The following is a 21,565-nucleotide window of genomic DNA, read 5'->3' on the forward strand; positions in this document are numbered from 1 at the left end:
ATCCCCAAGGTGCAGCTAGCCTAGCCTCCAGCTGCATCTCCCTTCCAACAGACCCATCCCCACCTGGGATGTCACGTTCCATTTCCCAGCAACTACCTACCTATAACCTTCCCTCCACCCAACCCCTCCTCACCCATGCCCTCACCCTCAACTTCCCCAAGCCCCTTCCTCCGTCTCCCCTCCAACTTAAATCCGGTTGGAGCATCCAGTAAAGGAAGGCCCATTAGTGACAAGGCCATCTCGGATATACCACTCATTCTAGCACCGCTCATATCCCCCCCTACATTCACCCCAAATCCCCGATTCCCCTCTACCCTCCCCAGTGTACACTGAGAAAACAAACCCTAACATGCCTCTGTACTCATCTCCCTCCCCCCGCAGACATACTTAACATTCACACCAGACAGTGAGAAACACTTATGTCCCTCTTATAGTCTATTGTACTAAAAGATTCAGTTCAGAACTGCTCTAAAGCTATCAGGTCTGGCTGTTGGCCTGCACTGTTTCCTAGCAGGACGTGCTCTCTGCCACTTTGCGGTCCACTCTCCGTCAGCTGCCCTCCACCAGCACTCTGCATGTCCTCTGGTAGACTATCTCCCAACAGCTCCTTCAAAGTACTCCAGGTTTCCGTCATAGTTTTCATTCTCTTATGTACCATCCCAATTGTCATCAGCTGATCAAAGGAGCTGCTTGTCTTAGGTATTTGGTTATCCCTTGAAACTCTCTTCTCTTGTTCAATGCAACAGCCGCAAGATCTTGATAGACAGCCTATTCCACACATAATCACTACGACGCTTGGCTGTTTGCAATATATTTCTTTCACTCCAAATGATGTTAATCATATAACTATGTCCTTGGGCATGTTCCCTTGCGCCCAGCCCAACGCTCTGTGGGCCCGTTCAATACTCATGCCATGCACCTACCCGTGAGTCAGGCGCAACAGGTCCTCACAAATGTCTGTCGCACATCTTTATGTTTGTCCTCCTTAGCCCTCCTTGCAGTCGCAAATTACAGCACCGAGTGTGGTTTTCAATATCTTCCAGCTTTTCCCAAATGTCCTCTCCATCTTGTCTAAGAGCTTCCCGGGCATCTATTAGTTCCTCTGCCACTGCATCCACTCTGGTTTCCAATTCCTCCTGATGTTGCATTACCTCCCGCAGGTCCTGCTTTATATCCACCATGGCCTATCTGATATCCGATCGGATATTAAGGATATCTTCTTTGATGGTAGCCAGCATGTTAGCAAAACCACCGGCCTCTGATAGGTTTTGCACACTGTCCTGCTCCCCTTCGGCATGCGAGTCTGCACACCACTCCACTGCAGAAGCCATTGCCATTTTGGCCGTGCTTGGGGAAGCACCAAATTCCTCCACTGCAGGTCCAGTTTTGCCTCAAGAACACGATTGAGGGAGCTCAAATGGAAGGAAAAATAGCTGCTCTCACCGTGCAATTTTTATTTTTCACCATGGCCCCAGCAGAGCTTCATCCCCATGCGACCTGCCACATCAGTGAAATTACTTCCTTCCCCATTATGTGAACACTTAAAGTAGCTGTATTAACTTGTTGGCTCAAAATGAGCTTCCAGTACTAAATGCATACATAAAGAGCGTGATGCCCTGGTCTCATTTATTGAGCAACATATGCATCAGGCTTTACCTGCAGAGTGGTCTTGCGGAATCTGTCATTGAGCAGCTCCATATTACTTTGTTCCTCCTCAAGCTCTTCTTCCATCTGAGCTATGCGAGCTTCAAGACGACGTTTTTCATCCAGCAGGGCTGATCTGAAGTATGAAAGTTATAAAACATGCAAGAACAAGCATTAGCACTACAATCTGGTTTCATTGTCCTACAAGTTAGCATTCATTATTATGCACTGCATCTGACAGTGTCCCACTTTCAGACAATACAACCAGATAAAGGGTATGACATGGATGTGGTGCGTCTTTGACTGCAGTACGCTAGGGAACCTTGGGATTCTTTCCACCGCCAGACTTAGAAGTCTATGCCGGTTTTCTATCCACTTTATATTCTTTTCAAAACAATCCCTGCTCCTGACGAAGTGGTGAAACGGAGCTCTGTCGAGTGGTGATTCATAGAGTGGTGACATTTATTAGTGATTCCTAGAGTGGTGATATCTATGCGTGATTAGAGATGTTAGGACATTTTTGATTGGGCTCTATCGGGGCCGTTGTGTGTCCTTGTATGTCTGAGTGTTTATTGATTGAAGTTATTTATTTATTATACATCATTTTTTGCTTGGTGTGTTTGTGTGTGTCTGTGGCACTTTATAGTTCATGAATTTCAATTTTCATTATTCATGTTATGAACTGTTAGTGAGGATTTGCATTTGCACTTTACATGATATGACCCCAGTAATGGATTCCTAGTGGGGATTTGCATTCGCACTTTATATTTATACTGTTTTTTGTTTTGTTACACTTTACATTTTATATGATATGACCTCAATTATGGATTTCTAGTGGGGATTTGCATTTACACTTTATATTTATATTGTCTCTTGCCCTGCTATATTTCATTGATATACACATTTTTGCACTTTACGAATTATCACTTCGCACTTTGTATTCCTCTTAGAATTATTTGTTAGGTATTTATTTCTTGTCTCTTGCACTTTACACATAGATATTGTCTCATTATATATGTTCACTGTATGGTCTACTATTTTTATAGTATTTATTATATTTATTGTTTATTCATTAGGTAGGTCTTCATTCACTAGGTGTGTTTTCAGGGAGTGTATGTATTTATTATGCCTTTATAACCCCTTCTCCTTGGTGTAAAAAGTCTATTTTTTTCTGGGAGTGTGATTTGATTTGCATTTTCACCAATACATTATGGACTATGTGATGTATGAGGCTATTCTCATTTAGACTGCGGTCTGGTGCTGGTCACCTTTTGAGATATTGCCTGAGCCAGAGGTTTACGTTGATTCATCAAGGGCTCATACTGATGTACATTGTTTATAAATTTACAGATTTGCCTCACTCCTCTAGACTTTTTTCTTCCAAGGACCAGGTGTGTTAGCCAATTCTTTAGTGTTATTATCATTTTATGGATGTGGTGTACCAGGTCAGGCCTTAAAATGACAGCTATTAGAAGGGCTGGTATTAAATATATTGGGGCACACAGCAAAACTCTCACAAAGGTCTTAGAGCCTGCTGATATGCTGCATCTCCATCTCTAGGCAGGTATAGGGACCCACTTACAGCACGGAGATCAAGGCAATAAGCTAGGTTGCCACCCCCCCCCCCCACACCTCCACTAATCTCAGCCCTGGATACTTGACTCTATGTGTTAGTTTTACATTATAAACCTGATCTCAGCTACCAAAAGCACCATAAATTTGTCTGGGATATGTTAAAGAATATTCTGTGCTTTACTATTCATTTAGAGTTATAATTTTTTGTGTTTTGACATAAATACTGGTAAAATGAATTACTTCAAAGACTTGCAACTCGGCAGCATCTTACTCCTTCCACTTATTCTGTATTCTAGACAGAAATGTTACTCACTTTCCAGAAGCACTGTTTGAGATTTCATCTGACAACTCATCTCTTTCTTGTTCTGCATGGCGACGAGCTCTTTCAGAAGCAGCAAGCTCCTGCAAAATGGTTACATATTTTCTCAGATTTTTGCTTTTAGGTCTAGAAGTTTCAAGTGTGTAATCTAAAACAAACCTTATATCCCTGTAACAAACCTTGTAAACCTTGTAACAAACCTTGTAAACCTGTAACAAACCTTATTTAAAACTATCTGTTCCACTCCATTAGGATTACCCATTTGAACACAATCTTATCCATGTGATAAAATTTGGAATTGTCAGTTGGTCATTACCCAATACAAGTACTCTCAGACATGTTAACACAATTCCAGTGACACCTGGGCCGATCTTATAATATCTGGTGGTCTGGGGTATAACTGAGGCATGTACAATTAATTCCCCATTACTGCTGCCCATTTTGGCCCTGCTCTCAAAATGTCTGCCAGACTGGGCATCACTCCTGCCCTGACTACACCACCAGGGAATATAAGGTAGTTGTGGGAGGTGGGGGCTACTTTGTATTTTTATTTTTTTGTACTGTGATTGCAAGTAATGCAATTATGGTCTTGCATAATAGTTTGTGTGTTAGAGTCCTCCAAATAAATGCTTTTGATAGAACGCGTTATCTGGAATTAAAGCATGTTAATTTGGAATAAGCTTCTTAGCCTTTCATGTCAGCTGTCACTTCAAGTGTAGCACAAAGTCAGCTGCTGTAAAAACAAAGTGGTTTTTAGTTTCATTTTTTATTAGCTGTAGTCCATGTGTTTGAAGGTTATTTTGTTTGTAAGTAAAATGCAGCTTTTCATTATTTAAATTATATTCTGGCTTGGATACAGTGGGTTTGGCAGAGGGATGCAAACTGCAGCAATCCCCAGCAGCCATCAGTGGTTTATATGGACACAACAATCCTGAGTTTTTGGTTTTGGCTGAAACCAGGTGATGAGTTTTGGCTGCAGTTTCGGCCAAAAGCTTTCAGGTAGTTTTAGTTACTTTCAGGTACTTTCAGTTTGCCTCTTACACTCCAGTAATTCATACCAAAGCCACAGATCCAAAGGCAATAACAGAACCAAAATCCAAACTCTAAGGGCTAGATTCACAAAGCAAACTAATCATGTACCGATCGGTTTGCGACCCCTTTGCAACCAGATTTCCCTTGGGCCCATTTACTAACCTCTCCTGCGATCCGATTCAAATCCATGCATGCAAATGAGGAGAAACGCATGCAAAGTAGGCAGGGATGCGATTCACAACACTTTTTTCATGATCCGACTGGGCTGGCCAATCATCTCAAGTAGCAACTGCTGGGGACCATTCGAAAACATCTTTCCGACTCTTCAGCCCTGCTTTTTGCACGCCATGCTCTCTACTGACCCGAATCTCTCCTGCCTGCCGCCCCAATGCTTTTCTCCTGCCTGCTCTGCCTCGATGAAAAAAGCAACAAAAAAGTTAAAAAATAAAAATAAACCGGCCCCGAGAGCCTCCAGCAGCCCTGACTATCCTACTGCAACGAACAACAGCCTGCCCTGATCGTCTGCAGTGCAAGCCCGTGGTTTTAACCCGCGGGTTTTAAGCGGGTTTAAACCACAGGCTCCCAACGTTAAAAAAAAGAGAGAGAGAAAAAAAATCTATGCCGGGCCCGGAAGTCTAGCGCATGCGCAGACCACCTACAGATAGTCTGCACAGACCACCTACAGATAGTCTGCGCATGCGTGGGAATAGCACAACAGCAATCCGTGTCTGCAGATGGGGGCGTTCCTCCGATCGCCCCCATCTGCATATTTTGTTGTGCAGAATTAGTTGGACCTGCCCGATTGGGCAGGTTGGTGAATCCAGTCCTAAATATTTGCAATCCCACCTGACACCAACTAGAAATTCCTGGACATGAGTAGTGACTTTCAAACTTTCCTCTAATTTAGAAAAAGGGGATAAGAACAGGAGAAAGCAAAGTTGCTTACCTGCAACAGGTGTTCTCTGTAGACAGCAGGGGAATGCAGCCACACTTGCTGGTGAACTCCTTTGACTAAGCCTGCATGTGGAAGCTCTCCCTTAGAGCCAGTAGAAACTATTTTTTTTTCTACTGAGCATATGCGATTACCTTGCCTCTGGGATTCCGCCTTCCAACTATCAGTTATGAAACTCGCTAATAGAATTAGTGACAAGGGGGATAGCGAGCGAGCAAGTGTGGCTGCATTCCCCTGCTGTCTACGGAGAAAGCACAGTTACTTACCGTAACAGTTGTTATCCAGGGACAGCAGGCAGATATTTTCAACAGTGGGTGAAGTCACCGACGGAGCCCCGTAGCGGACAGCCTCGAAAGCAGACTTGCTTGAAGATCTTTATAAGAGCGAGTGCCTTCCCGCCCGAGTTAGGGTGCGCGTCTCCTGTGAGGGACCTCAGTTCAGATACCTAGCTAAGAAGCCAACCAGGGGAGGAGGGTGGGTTGTGAGAATATCTGCCTGCTGTCCCTGGATAACAACTGTTATGGTAAGTAACTGTGCTTTATCCCAGGACAAGCAGGCAGCATATTCTCAACAGTGGGTGTCCTCCAAGCTAAGCATAAAGGGATGGAGGGAGAGTTGGCAAGTTAAGAAAAGAAATTTTGCTAAACAGATTGGCCAAAATGGCCATCCCTTCTGGAGAAAGTATCCAAACAGTAATGAGAGGTGAAAGTATTAACCGAGGACCAAGTGGCAGCCTTGCAGATGTCCTCAATAGGAGTTGATCTGAGGAAAGCTACAGACGCCGCCATAGCTCTAACTCTGTGGTCCGTGACTCAACCCTGCAGAGGGAGACCAGCATGAGCATAGCAGAAAGAAATGCAAGCAGCCATCCAGTTGGAGATGGTTCGCTTCAAGACAGGATGCCCCAACTTATTTGGATCGAAGGAGATGAAAAGCTGAGGGGCTGTTCTATGAGGTTGAATGTGTTGCAAGTAGAAAGCCAAGGCATGCCTGCAGTCCAAAGTATGGAGAGCTACTTCTCCAGGATGAGAATGAGGCTTTGGAAAAAATACTGGAAAAACTATAGCTTGATTGATGTGAAATTCTGACACAACTTTAGGCAAGAATTTGGGATGAGTACGGAGTACCACTTTGTCATGGTGGAAAACTGTAAAAAGGTGGATCTGCAACCAAAGCTTGTAACTAACTGACTCTTCGAGCAGACGTGAGGGCAATTAGGAAAACTACTTTCCAAGTAAGGTACTTGAGATGAGCCTTATCAGTTGGTTCAAATGGAGGCTTCATCAATTGAGCCAGGACATCACTGAGATCTCAGACCACTGGAGGTAGTTTGAGCGGTGGATGAACATTAAAAAGTCCTTTCATAAAGCGGGAAACTACAGGGTGTGCAGACAGAGGTTTCCCATCAAGAGGCTGATGAAAAGCAGCAATCGCACTAAGATGGACTCGGATAGATATAGACTGGAGTCCAGACTGTGATAAGTGAAGTAAATAATCCAAAACTGCAGCCAAGGAGGAAGACATTGGCTTCATATGGGAAAGTTGATTTTGAATCCCAAACTTTGTAGGAACCACGTAGTCCGTAGGGTCGCTACAATAACCCCTTGAGATGTTGAATCCTTGATGAGCCAATCATCCAGGTACGGGAACACCTGGAGCCCGCAAAGCTGCTGCTACTACAACTAGGCACTTGGTGAACACTCCTGGAGATGAAGCCAGGCCGAAAGGTAGCACTCTGTACTGAAAATGCAGATTTCCCACCTGAAATCTGAGAAACTGTAGAGAGGCTAGATGAATGGGAATGTGAGTGTAAGCCTCTTTGAGATCTAGAGAACATAACCAATTGTTCTGATCTAGAAGGGGGTATAATGATGCCAGATTCAGCATCCAAAATTTCTCTCTGACAAGAAATTTGTTGAGGGCTCTGAGATCCAAAATGGGTCGCAGATCGCCCATCTTCTTTGGAACTAGGAAGTAACGGGAGTAAAAAACCCCTGCTCTGCTGGTACGGGGGAACTTCCTCAATGGCACGGAGATGGAGCAGAGCTTGAGCTTCCTGAAGAAGAAGGGCAGTCTGGGATGGATTGAGAGGATACTCTTGGAGGCAGATCTGGAGAAACCTGGATGAAATAAAGAGAGTATCTTTCCCTGATAATGGACAGCACCCAGAGATCTGATGTAATGATCTTCCAGCATTGGTAAAAATGATGGAAACGACCTCCAATGGGAAGGGGAGAGGACAGAGGCAGAACGATGGAGATTATGCTCTATATTAGATGGTCAAAAAGGTTGAGAGGCCTTAGGCGCAGCAGGAGTCTGAGGTTTCTGCTGCCTCTGTTGCTGTTGTGGTTGTTTCTTAGGAGGTGCTCTTGTATAAGGAGCTGCTCTCTGTGGAAACACCCATGGTAAGATGGAAGAGGTCTGAAGCCTTTAGAGGTAGAAGGCTTAGGCTTAGGACGAGTGATGGAAGCAAACGATTTCTCATGTTCAGACAATTGTTTGTTCATTGCCTTAACAAGGAATGTTAAGATTGGGGTCCATGTCTATAGTGCGGAGCCAGGCAAGCCTGTGAATCACCACTGAAAAGGAGCAACCCTCAAGGAAAGTTCAAATGCATCATAGGAAGACTGAAGGAAATGCATGCGTAGTTGAGTCAGAGTGGTGATCGTCTGCTGAAACCCTGGAAGACGGTGTTAAGGAATATATTTGAAATATTAAGGCACTGTGTCAACCAAATGCTTGAAATAAGAAATGAAAACAAAATTGTAATTCAAAACTCTAGTTGCCATGAAAGAATTTTGATAAAAACGGCGACCAAACTTTGTCTATTGTCCTGCCTTCTCTTCCAGTAGGGACAGTGGCATAAACTTTGACAGGATTGGTCTTTTTGAGAGAAGACTCCACAAGAAGGGACTGATAGGATAACTGAGATTTCTCGAAGCCCTTGCAGTGGACCATCCAGTAACGAGACTCCAGTTTTCCTGGGACAGCAGGAATGGAATAAGGTGTCAAGATTTTTCTTAAAGGTTTGAGAAAGAAGTCTATTTATGGACAATTTGAGAGACTCCGCAGGAGGATGAGACATACCCATTTTTTCTAAATATTTCTGAGAGTATTTGGAATCAGAGTCCAAAGTAATACTGAGGTCCTTACTCATTTGACATAGGAAAGAAGAAAAAGATATCTGCTCCAAGGAAGGTTGACCTCGAGGGGAAGAAGATAACCTTGAGGCACCTCGCAAGGCAGAGAACGAAGGTGAAGCTTCTCTGGAGTACTGATACCTGAGGTCTGAATATGCAGGTATAGATGACTCACTGAGAGAATGGATAGAATCCCTCTCAGGAGAAGAAGCAGAGGTATCTGGAGGTGGTGTCCTCAACTTTAGAGTTGGAGGCCTCGAAGAGTCTCGAGGTCTGGAGAGAAGAGGCCTGTCTCGAGAAGATCTGTGCCTCGATGGATGCCTCGACTGATGCGGAGAACTTTGCCTCGAACCAGGCAGGTCTCGCTGAGAAGGAAGTCGAGGAGTCTTTGCCCTATGGGATTGAACACCTGGTGTCGAGGCACTGACAAGGTCTTGGCTCCTTGAGTAGCGTGCTTATGCTCCAGCCGAAACACTCGTAAAGACTCGACTCCTTGCACAGAGTGAGTAGAATCCTCTCGAGGCACTCCCAAGGACTCAACTCCATATATAGAGTGATGAGGATCAGCTCGAGGCACAACCAAGGACTCGATTCCTTGTGATACTGCTAAGTGCTCAGGCTGGACTGCAGGAAGCAGAGTCGAGGCAGGCGTATGTTTGGCAAGCATATTACCAAACTGGCGATCCAAAATGATCTGGATCATAGCCTCCAAATGTGACACCGAGTCTTGAGGATCTGGTACATTTGGTGTGGCTAAAGTCTCCGAGGAAGAATGACTCTTTGACTTGGAGACATGCTTCTTGGGTAACGTGATAACCACTGCTGGTACCTGACCTGAGGGAGACAGCGAGGCAAGCATCTTGTCAGGAGAAGACTTAGCAGATTTACTTGAGGACCCGCCGAACGAGGATGGCTTGATTAAGGTTGAAGCCGAGGTCGAGGCAGAAGGCGGAACCCCTGTGAGCTTGACCGGATTCGAGGTCGAGACCGGGACAAGTGGATCCATACCTCCAAAGAGTTTTTCTACCTGAACTAGACAATGTTTGCGAACACGAGGTTGAAGAGTAGTGCAGCGGGCACACGACACAGACGATGGTCAGGTCCCAAACACTGAATACACCACCTATATGGGTCAGTGAGGGAGATCGAGCGCTGGCAACGGCTATACTTCTTGAAGTCTGTGACCGGCCGGGACATAAACTGGAAAATAGCCGCAGCTAGGTCGAAGCCTGCAGGCTGAGGCCCGCAAGGCAGGCCCCACCGTGACAGAAAGAAAAATCAAAGTCAGTCTTTTTTTTTTTTTTTTTCATAAAACGCGCAAGAAAAACATAGCGACCCTGAAAAGAAATAAAAGCCGAGCTGTGGTGAGAGAAGACATGAAGTAGAACTGAGTCTAGTACACAGCGTCGAAATAAGACTTCTTGGCTCCGTGGAAAACTGAGAACTGAGGAGACTCGCGCCCTGCACTGGGGCAGGAAGACACTCGCGCATGCGCGGTGAGGCAGTCACAAACATTCTAAAGTTCTACAAGCAAGTCTGCTTGCAAAGCTGTCCGCATCCGGGCTCCGTGGATGATGTCACCCATATGTGAGAATAGGCTGCCTGCTTGTCCTGGGATAATGAGAGATATGAGGAGGAAGAAAAAATGGAAGAAAGTTGAATTTGAACGATGTATATAGGGCAAGAAATGAAGACAGGAGGAAAGAAAAGAAATTATGGGTTGAGAGGATGCCCTGAAACTGAGTTCAGAGAACAAAGGAGCAGAACCAGAGATAGGGAACAACATGATTAGAAAAATAAAGTCAACGGATAACAAAGGTAAGAAAAATAATTTTGTTTTCAGTTTAGAACTGAAATATGTGGAGTTTGAGAATTCACACCTGCTGTCTATATTTTGCACTGTACTAGGGGAAATGTGAGGGGGAGTCACAAAAAATTTTAATTGCATAATCGATGTGCAGCCCTAATAAAAACACAGTAATCAGTATACCTCTGCCATTTTTCTGCAATTACTGAACAAGGGCCCACACTATACACATACACACAACAGTTCTACTTAGCACTGGAGTCAGACCTCCTGCAACTGGAGTATTTCTGCTTCAAGACTCTTCAGTTTTTTCTCATTCTCCTTAGACTGGGCAAAGATCTCATCTCTGGATGCTCGGGCCTCTTCCAGCTCACGCTGATAGTCCTTCATCTGAGCCTGTGTTTTGAGAATAAAAATAAATAAGCTGAAGTTTAAAAAGAAATGTTTAGCAACCTTTCTGTTCTTATTGATCTGTATCACTATCAATTCACCCAAGCTTTTCTGCCGACAAAGTTTACATCCAACACAAAAACAAACTAACTTGTCTACCAATTTGGAGGTGCTTCCTCTCCTGAGCTATCCTGTTGTAGAATTCTTTAAAGCATGGGTTACCAAGAGAGCTCCAGTTTCAGAGCAAGCAGCTTCTATGTCAGCCTCCATCCTTATGAACATTTCTTCAGACTATCATTTATTTACCATCAAGACAATATTTGACTATTTTATTGCATTTGTAATTGTATAACTGTACATGACATAGCAAATATTCATACTGAATTAAAGGCATGCTGTGCAATCAACATAATGTACATTAAAACATCTATAAGCAAAGTAGACATGCAGAGGTGGAAGAGATAAAAGAAGGTGCAACCTGAAGGAAAAATAAAAAGAACATGTAAATGATTTCAGAACATGTGATAAACTAGTCTTGCTGTAGTGAGTGTGAACAATGCTAAATGATTTCAGAACATGTGATAAACTAGTCTTGCTGTAGTGAGTGTGAACAATGCCCTTATTTAACATCAGCTGCAATGTCATGGCATTTACTTATTTGTGTTTTGTTTTCATGACATCAGTATCAGAGTTTCCCTAAACACATTTCCTTCCTAACTCATTTAGGCAAGTTGCTCAAGCAAATCTCTTGGATTGACAAACAGGCTTACCCTCTTGTGAGACGAAGAGGGTTTGAAGAACTGACACTGGGAGTTTGTGACCAAACTGTTTCTGCTGAAATATACAAGGGTTCTTCAAAAGTTTCTGCACTTTCATATTTTTGCTGGAAACGGTTGGGGAAGGTGTGTCACAGAATGTCATGTGATTAGTTGGTCAGGCAAAACAAGATGATTATGTGGAAAAGTGATGTAATTTGCTTTAATAGTGCATAAAAAATAGCATGCAGAAACTTTTTGAAGATCCTTCATACATTACACCATGCTCCAATTTTTTTCTTTTTTTTAAATACAATTTTACAAGCATATACATCACTTGTTACAGATCAAGAAAAATAAATTTATAGAAAACAAGACAAAGAAAATATAACTCTTATTTAGTCCATAATATAAGAGATCAAGAAAAGAAATTACCGTATTTTCACGCATATAACGCGCGCGTTATACGCGTTTTTACCTACCGCGCATACCCCTCGCGCGTTATATGCGTGAGCGCGGTATACAAAAGTTTTAAAACATAGTTCCCACCCCGCCCGACGCCCGATTCACCCCCCCAGCAGGACCACTCGCACCCCCACCCCGAACGACCACTCGCACGCGCTCCCACCCGCACCCGCATCCACGATCGGAGCAAGAGGGAGCCCAAGCCCTCTTGCCCGGCCGACTCCCCGACGTCCGATACATCCCCCCCCCCCCCGGCAGGACCACTCGCACCCCCACCCCGAACGACCGCTCGCACGCGCTCCCACCCGCACCCGCATCCACGATCGGAGCAAGAGGGAGCCCAAGCCCTCTTGCCCGGCCGACTCCCCGACGTCCGATACATCCCCCCCCCGGCAGGACCACTCGCACCCCCACCCCGAACGACCGCTCGCACGCGCTCCCACCCGCACCCGCATCCACGATCGGAGCAAGAGGGAGCCCAAGCCCTCTTGCCCGGCCGACTCCCCGACGTCCGATACATCCCCCCCCCCCGGCAGGACCACTCGCACCCCCACCCCGAACGACCGCCGACTTCCCGACAATATCGGGCCAGAAGGGAGCCCAAACCCTCCTGGCCACGGCGACCCCCTAACCCCACCCCGCACTACATTACGGGCAGGAGGGATCCCAGGCCCTCCTGCCCTCGACGCAAACCCCCCTCCCCCCCAACGACCGTCCCCCCCCAAGAACCTCCGACCGCCCCCCAGCCGACCCGCGATCCCCCTGGCGACCCCCCCACCCCCCTTCCCCGTACCTTTTGTAGTTGGCCGGACAGACGGGAGCCAAACCCGCCTGTCCGGCAGGCAGCCAACGAAGGAATGAGGCCGGATTGGCCCATCCATCCTAAAGCTCCGCCTACTGGTGGGGCCTAAGGCGCGTGGGCCAATCAGAATAGGCCCTGGAGCCTTAGGTCCCACCTGGGGGCGCGGCCTGAGGCACATGGGCCCAACCCGACCATGTGCCTCAGGCCGCGCCCCCAGGTGGGACCTAAGGCTCCAGGGCCTATTCTGATTGGCCCACGCGCCTTAGGCCCCACCAGTAGGCGGAGCTTTAGGATGGATGGGCCAATCCGGCCTCATTCCTTCGTTGGCTGCCTGCCGGACAGGCGGGTTTGGCTCCCGTCTGTCCGGCCAACTACCAAAGGTACGGGGAAGGGGGGTGGGGGGGTCGTGGGGGTCGCCAGGGGGGTCGCGGGTCGGCTGGGGGGGCGGTCGGAGGTTCTTGGGGGGGGGCGGTCGTTGGGGGGGAGGGGGGTTTGCGTCGAGGGCAGGAGGGCCTGGGATCCCTCCTGCCCGTAATGTAGTGCGGGGTGGGGTTAGGGGGTCGCCGTGGCCAGGAGGATTTGGGCTCCCTCCTGGCCCGATATTGTTGGGGAATCGGCGGTCCTTCGGGGGGAGGGATGTATCGGACGTCGGGGGGGGGGCATCAGGTTTCAGGATGGGGACAGACCTTCAAGGGGGGACAGTGCACGGAAGTCAGGGGGGGTGAACGGAGAGTCGGGACAGCGCACGGAAAGTCAGGGCGGGCGAAAGGAGCGTCGGGCAGCATGCGCGGTATACCCGTGAGCGCGGTATACCAAAGTTTTTGTACATATCAGCGTGATTTCTGCGCGCTATACCCGTGTGCGCGTTTTATACGGGTGCGCGTTATTTGCGTGAAAATACGGTAAACACCGAGGAAATTATTAAACTAATACAGGAGAAACAGCAAGATAGGCCTTCCTAGAGCTGCTGGCAAGTCATATATCATCAGGTACAGTTACCAACCTTTCTCTCGACTCAATAAATTCTATAAGTTGTTTAGGCTCAAAAAACTGAAAATTCTTATTCTGATAGGTAACAAAACATTTTGCAAGATACTTAACAAGAAATGTAGCCCCCCAGAGCCAGAGCTCTGGGCCTCAAGGCCAAGAGTTCTTTCCTACGTCTCTGGGGTTTTTTTTTAGATAAATATGGAAAAATTCTAACATTTGAGCCTAAAAACTGGTCATTCATATGACGGAAATATAGACCTAGAACAAATTCCCTGTCACTTTCCAGAGCAAGAGTCACAAGCATGGTAGTTCTATCAGTAACTACTTCTAAAGAAGTTTCCAAAAATGAAGATAAATTCTTATCTGGGCAAGTCAGCTGGAATAGATTCCCGTTGAGGATTTCTAATGTTGAGGTAATAAGTAGAGAATGACACGGGGAAAAAATCTGTCCCCGTCACCGCCCCGTCCCACCATCCTCTGCACCGCCCCGTTACCGCCGTTCCCTTCACCGCCCCGTCACCGCCATCCCTTTCACCGCCACTGCCATCCCATTCACCGCCCCGTCACCGTCACCGCAGCATGCATAAAAGCCTCAAACAGGTATGATTTTATATACCGTATTTGCCGGCGTATAAGACGACTTTTCAGTACCTTAAAATCCTCCCCAAAGTCGGGGGTCGTCTTATACGCCGGGTACTGTTTAGAGAGCTGCACGGGGACGCCCCTAGGGTCGCGGGGATCCCGTGGGGACGCCCCCTAGGGTCGCGGGGATCCCATGGGGACGCCTCCGAGGGTCGCGGGGCTCCTGCGGGGCTGGATGCTCAGTCTTCTGGATGTACGCGGCTCTTCTTCTCCCTACCTTCTCTGCTTGTAGCACAGAGCCAAACGGAAGTCTTCCCGACGTCAGCGCTGACGTCGGAGGGGAGGGAGGGCTTAAACAAAGCCCTCCCTCCCTCCGACGTCAGCGCTGACGTCGGGAAGACTTCCGTTCGGCTCTGTGCTGCAGGCAGGGCAGATAAGGAGAAGGAGAGTAGCCTCACGGTTCGAGTGGCTACCAAGGGAGAGGGGCGGCCCGCCCCTCCCCACCCCACCCCGCCCCGGTTGCAGCACAGCCGGCCAGGTTCCCTTACTTTTGTGGCACTTCCCCGACCGACCGATAACAGCCCGGGTCCGACAATCCTCCCTGCCCTGTAGCCGCGAATCTAAATTACCTTCTTACAGCTGCTGTAAGAAGGTAATTTAGATTCGCGGCTAAGGGCAGGGAGGTTTGTCGGACCGGGGCTGTTGTCGGTCGGTCGGGGAAGTGCCACAAAAGTAAGGGGACCTGGCCGGCTGTGCTGCAACTGGGGCGGTAGAGAAGGAGGGGGGGGAGAAGGACGCTGAAAGGCCATGGTGAAGACAGGAGGGGGGGGGAAGGACTCTGAAAGCACTTGAAGACAGAGGAGGGAGAAGGAGGCTGAAAGCACATGGGGGAATACAAAGGGGTGGAGAAGGACGCTGAAAGGCCATGGGAAGGGTGGGGGGGGAGAAGGACACAAAGGAAATGAGGAAGAGAGAGTAGGGAGAAGACGCTGGCAGGGAAGAAGACAGATGCCAGACTATGGGGGGAGCAGAGAGAAGAAGATGGGTGCCAGACCAATTTGGAAGGGGGAAGAAAGGGAGAAGCACAGTAACAGAGCAAATGGAAGATGCAGAAGGAAGAGAGATAGTGGATGGAAGGAATTGAATGAGAACATGAGGAAAGCAGAAACCAGGCAACAAAGGTAGGAAAAGAATTCTATTGCTTTAGTGAATTAATTAAAATTGTTGAAATAAATTCTGATGTTCTTTTAAGTTTTATTTGTTGTGCAGAAGGTGTGCGGAAGAAGGGGTAGTCTTATACGGCGAGTATATAACAAACTCTATATTTTAACTGTAAAAGTTGGGGGGTCGTCTTATACGCCCAGTCGTCTTATACGCCGGCAAATACGGTACTTATCTTTATTAACGTATTCCCATGGGTTACATACTGAACATGTGCTGTATTCCTCCATTCTTGCAGCACATGTTCAGGACTAGGATTCAGTAACCCATGGGAATGGACACAGCACACTACTACACCAGTACTCAGATTAAAAAAAAAAAAGAACCAGCTCCCAGCTCAGCCAGACTCCCGTATCCAACCGGTCAAAGAATCCCACTCAGATTAAAAAAAAAAAAGGACCAGCTCCCAGCTCAGCCAGACTCCCGTATCCAACCAATCAAAGAATCCCACTCAGATTAAAAAAAAAAAAAAGGACCAGCTCCCAGCTCAGCCAGACTCCCGTATCCAACCGGTCAAAGAATCCCACTCAAATAATAAAATAAAAAAAAGAACCAGCTCCCAGCTCAGCCAGACTCCCGTCTCCAACCGGTCAAAGAATCCCCCCCACCCCTGCCGCCGCCGCCAACCCTGGGCAGGCAAGTAGTAGGAAAGTGTGCACCTTACTTCTACTTGTAGCGCCGAAGTTTTCAATGAAATTTCAGCTCCTCCAAAGTCTGAAGCAGTGACTCCTCTCCAATCCAGGCAGCAACGCCAAAAAAAATCCTGGGCTTGCCTCTCAGCTCCGAAATCCCCCGATTTCCAATCGCTACTGCAACCCATTAAATATCATGTGTGGCAGTAGCATTGGACCCCTTCTTGAGCAGGAAAGAACTGACTAATGAGGAGCCAGAATACTGAAGGGGCGGAGTCAGGCAACGTGCAAGTCAGGTGGAGAGAGACGAGTTGGAGGAGACCACATGGCCGACAAGCATGGCCGCCGGAAAAAAATCAGAAACCTGTCCAGAAGTGAACCGAACACACGGTGAAGACCCGATAAATCGCGGTATGTAGAAGGGGATACATTTGCCTGCGGGGACAAATCTTTTCACCGTTTTTGCGGGCAGTGAAAACTTTTGTCCCCGTGTCTGCAGTGATTTGGCTATGGAATCTCCATAGCCCGCAGCCACGCCACGGTTCCCCGCGGGGATCGCTCCCCGTGTCATTCTCTAGTAATAAGCTCTCACATAGGGGGCAAATTTTCCAACGGTATAGCCAAAGTCTCTCGAAAATATTTCCTAACCATCTCCACTGGTGAGATGATAGGACATTTAGGAAAATTTAGAATTCTTAAATTATTCTCTCTCAGTTGATTTTCAAAGTTTTCCATTTTATGCAAAATATATGATCTTTCTTTAACCATTTCTACTTCAACCGCTTTCATTTCATTAATCTTAAGAACATAAGAAGTTGCCTCTGTCGGGTCAGACCAGGGGTCCATCTCGCCCAGCAGTCCGCTCCCACGGCGGCCCATCGGGTCCATGACCTATAAGTGATTCTTTGTCTAAAACTCTTTAATCCCCATCTTTCTTCTATCTATACCCTTTCATGACCTCTGTCTATATCCCTCAATCCCCGTATCCTTCAGGAACTTGTCCAATCCCTCTTTACTTCTTGCATCTCCACTTTTTCCTTTAATGTAGATAGTAATACCCCCTGTTGCTCCACCTCCATAATCAGTTTTAATAACAGAAAGAGTCAATTTTAGGTAGGAGTCCATAACAGATATGGCTTGCCAGAGCGCTTCTAAGTCAATCTTCTCTGGCTTTTTCAACTGCCCAAAATTGATGACATTCTCACCTCAAGCGAGTCTCAGTTCTTCCTTAGTTGTGCTAGGAGAATGTGGATGGAAATAACCTGCTCCTTCCTCTGAAGAGTCTGGTGAAGGTGTCCCTCTCAGGCTGGAGTCCACTCTTCCCAGCTACTCCTTGCACTAGATCACAGTTCTTCAACCGTCGGTTCCATGGACAGGTGCCAGTCCGCAGAAAATTTCTGCCGTTTCATGCAGGGCCGGCGAGATCAAGTCGGCAGTTAAATTTCCTGCCGACTGCGGTTCCTGCTCATTAATGTTCCTCCCAACCTCAGGCGATTAAGATAGGCTGCCGACGTCAGAGCCTTCCCTCTCTGAGTCTCGCCTGTTCGGAAACAGGAAGTTGAAACAAAATAGGCGGGACTCAGAGAGTGAAGGTCCCGACGTCGGCAGCCTGCCTTGATCGCCGCCCCTGCCGAGTTGCTGAAGAGGGCCGCGGAGAGAGCTGCAGATTCAGGTGCAGGTGGAGGGAGATAGTCAGCGTGTGCGAGCAAGATCCTGGGGAGCCTTCACAGTGGCTGTCTCCCCTCCCACCAGCTCTCCTACTTGCCAGGGCAGTGATTTACCGGCAACTTCCTGCAGGCAAGTACTGAGAGCTGCTGGAAGGGGAGGAAGCCACTGTAGGAGGCAGGGAAGCTGCTGGATAAAGGGAGAGCTGTTACTGGACTTGGAGAGAGTTAGAAGGAGAGATGCTGCTGGGAGGGGAGGAGGGAAAGGGATGGGAAGAGAAGAGAGTTAATGTTGGATAGAGGGAGGAGGGAAGGGAGAAGAAGGAGAGATGCTGCTGGGAGGGGAGGAGGGAAAGGGATGGGAAGAGAAAGCAATGTTACTTACCGTAACAGTTGTTATCCAGGGACAGCAGGCAGCTATTCTCACTAGTGGGTGATGTCATCCGACAGAGCCCCGATACGGACATCTTGCAAGCATGTCTTGCTTGAAGAAACTCAGAAGTTTCGAGATGCCCGCACCGCGCATGCGCCAGTGCCTTCCCGCCCGATGTACCGGGCGCGTCTCCTCAGTTCAGGTAGCTAGCCTGAGAAGCCAACCCAGGGGAGGTGGGTGGGACGTGAGAATAGCTGCCTGCTGTCCCTGGATAACAACTGTTACGGTAAGTAACATTGCTTTATCCCAGGACAAGCAGGCAGGTATTCTCACTAGTGGGTGACCTCCAAGCTAACCCCAATGGGATGGTGGGAGAGTTGGCAACTTAAGAGAACAAATTTTGTAACACTGTTTGGCCAAACTGTCCATCCCGTCTGGAGAAAGTATCCAGACAATAATGAGAGGTGAATGTATGAACCGAGGACCAAGTGGCAGCCTTACAAATCTCCTCAATCGGTGTCGATCTGAGGAAGGCTACAGAGGCTGCAATTGCTCTGACCTTATGGGCTGTGACCTTACAGGGAAGGGATAATCCAGCCTGGGCATAGCAGGAAGAGATACAAGCCGCCATCCAGTTGGAGATGGTGCGCTTCGATACCGGTCGTCCCAACTTGTTTGGATCAAAGGAGACGAAAAGTTGAGGAGCAGTTCTGTGTGGCTTTGTGCGATCCAAGTAGAAAGCTAGAGCACGTTTACAGTCCAGAGTGTGCAAAGCAGATTCCCCAGGATGAGAATGAGGCTTTGGAAAGAACACCGGAAGCACGATGGATTGGTTGATGTGAAATTCAGAGACCACTTTAGGTAAGAATTTTGGATGAGTACGGAGAACCACCTTGTCATGATGGAATACAGTGAACGGTGGATCCGCCACTAGGGCCTGAAGCTCACTGACTCGACGAGCTGACGTGAGGGCCACTAGAAAAACCACCTTCCAGGTGAGATACTTGAGTGGAGCCGTGTTGAGAGGTTCAAACGGAGGCTTCATAAGATGAGAGAGGACAACATTGAGATCCCAAACCACAGGAGGAGGTTTGAGAGGAGGGTTGACATGAAAAAGCCCTTTCATAAATTTGGAAACCACAGGATGAGCAGACAAAGGTTTCCCTTGTAGAGGCTGATGGAAAGCCGCAATAGCACTCAGGTGGACTCGTATAGAGGTAGACTTGAGGCCAGACTGGGACAGGTGTAGAAGATAATCCAATACAGAAGATAGGGAAGCTCGCTGAGGTTCCGTGGCATTGGAAATACACCAGGAAGAGAATCTAGTCCATTTTTGGGAATAGCATTGTCGAGTAGCAGGCTTCCTGGAAGCCTCCAAGACCTCCCTCACTGCTTGAGAGAACTGGTGAGGAGTTATGTTGAAAGGAACCAAGCTGTCAGGTGGAGGGACTGCAGATTGGGATGAAGTAGTGAACCTTGATGTTGAGTGAGTAGTGAAGGAAACACTGGAAGAAGTACTGGCTCCCTGCTGCTGAGTTGAAGTAGAAGGGAGAACCAAGGTTGTCTGGGCCACCGAGGAGCAATCAGAATCATGGTGGCATGGTCTAATCTCAATTTGACTAGAGTCTTTTGAATGAGAGGAAAAGGAGGAAACGCATATAGGAAACGTTTGCTCCAATCCAGCAGAAAAGCATCTGCCTCCAGGCGATGAGGAGTGTAGATCCTGGAGCAAAATTGAGGCAGCTTGAAGTTGTGGGGGGCTGCAAAGAGGTCGATCTGAGGTGTCCCCCACTGAGCAAAGATCTGATGAAGGGGGTCGGAGTGGAGCGTCCATTCGTGAGGCTGAAGTAGACGACTCAATTTGTCTGCCAAGACGTTGTCCTTCCCCTGAATGTAGACTGCTCTGAGGAAGGTGTTGTGGCGAACCGCCCAATCCCAGACTCGAAGAGCTTCCTGACAAAGAGGGGCCGAGCCCGTGCCCCCTTGTTTGTTGACATAATACATGGCGACCTGATTGTCTGTGCGAATAAGGACCACCATGTCGTGAAGCAGATGTTGAAAAGCTTGGAGAGCATTGAAGATGGCCCTGAGCTCCAGAAGATTGATTTGATGGAGTCGTTCCGCACTGGTCCAGAACCCCTGAGTGCGAAGACCATCCAGATGGGCCCCCCATGCATAGTTCGATGAATCGGTCGTTAGAACTTTCTGATGGGGAGGAGAATGAAACAGCAAACCTCTGGATAGATTCGAAGAGGTCATCCACCAGAGAAGAGACTGCCGTAGAGCAGGAGTGACCACAATGTGACGAGATAACGGGTCGGACACCTGAGTCCACTGAGATGCCAGAGTCCATTGAGGGATCCTGAGATGTAGTCTGGCAAAAGGCGTCACATGAACTGTAGATGCCATGTGGCCTAAAAGGACCATCATGTGTCTCGCTGAGATGGATTGGCGAGAAGACACTGACTGGCAGAGTAGAAGGAGAGCATGTAAGCGTGGAGGAGGAAGGAATGCTCGAAGTTGAATGGTATCCAGGACAGCCCCTATGAAGGGGAGAGACTGGGTGGGCTGAAGATGAGACTTTGGAAAGTTGATCTCGAAGCCCAAGCTCTGCAGAAAACAAATGGTAGTCAAGGTCGCCGAAATGACCTTGGGAGCGGACGGGGCCTTGATGAGCCAGTCGTCGAGGTAAGGGAACACCTGGAGACCCATGTTCCGGAGTGCAGCGGCCACCACTACCAGACACTTCGTGAAGACTCTGGGCGACGAAGATAGGCCGAAGGGAAGCACTCGATACTGCAGATGCAGATGTCCCACCCGGAATCTGAGGAACTTGCGGGAGGCCGGATGAATCGGGATGTGAGTGTAGGCCTCCTTGAGATCCAGAGAGCATAACCAATCGCTCTGCTCGATGAGGGGATAAAGAGAGGCAAGGGTCAGCATGCGGAACCGTTCCCTGACCAAAAACTTGTTGAGGACCCGAAGGTCCAAAATGGGACGCAGATCGCCCGTCTTCTTCGGGACCAGGAAGTACCGGGAGTAAAACCCCTGGTTTTGTTGATCCACCGGTACCGGCTCGACGGCCCGAAGCCGGAGCAAAGCCTGAGCTTCCTGGAGAAGAAGAGCGGTCTGTGTGGAGTTGGAAGGATACTCTCTTGGAGGATGGTCCGGGGGGACCCGTTGGAAATGAAGAGAGTATCCCTCTCTTACGATGGAGAGGAC

The 21,565-nt window shown here is 48.0% G+C and overlaps 1 protein-coding gene across 2 annotated transcripts in view; it reads right to left on the reverse strand.

Annotated features, from left to right (window-relative positions):
* The window catches only part of MYH10 (myosin heavy chain 10), a 365,956-nt gene that overhangs the window by 30,648 nt on the left and 313,743 nt on the right, over nucleotides 1–21,565 (reverse strand). For both annotated transcript variants that reach the window (XM_033960583.1, XM_033960584.1), the window contains 3 exons: nucleotides 10,737–10,865; nucleotides 3,533–3,621; nucleotides 1,657–1,780 (listed from right to left, as the gene is read on the reverse strand). In XM_033960583.1, coding sequence (XP_033816474.1) covers nucleotides 1,657–1,780; nucleotides 3,533–3,621; nucleotides 10,737–10,865 — 342 coding nt within the window. The remainder of the gene's footprint in view (nucleotides 1–1,656; nucleotides 1,781–3,532; nucleotides 3,622–10,736; nucleotides 10,866–21,565) is intronic.

The sequence above is a fragment of the Geotrypetes seraphini genome, chromosome 10, assembly GCF_902459505.1.
Source record: "Geotrypetes seraphini chromosome 10, aGeoSer1.1, whole genome shotgun sequence".
Classification (NCBI taxonomy): domain Eukaryota; kingdom Metazoa; phylum Chordata; class Amphibia; order Gymnophiona; family Dermophiidae; genus Geotrypetes; species Geotrypetes seraphini.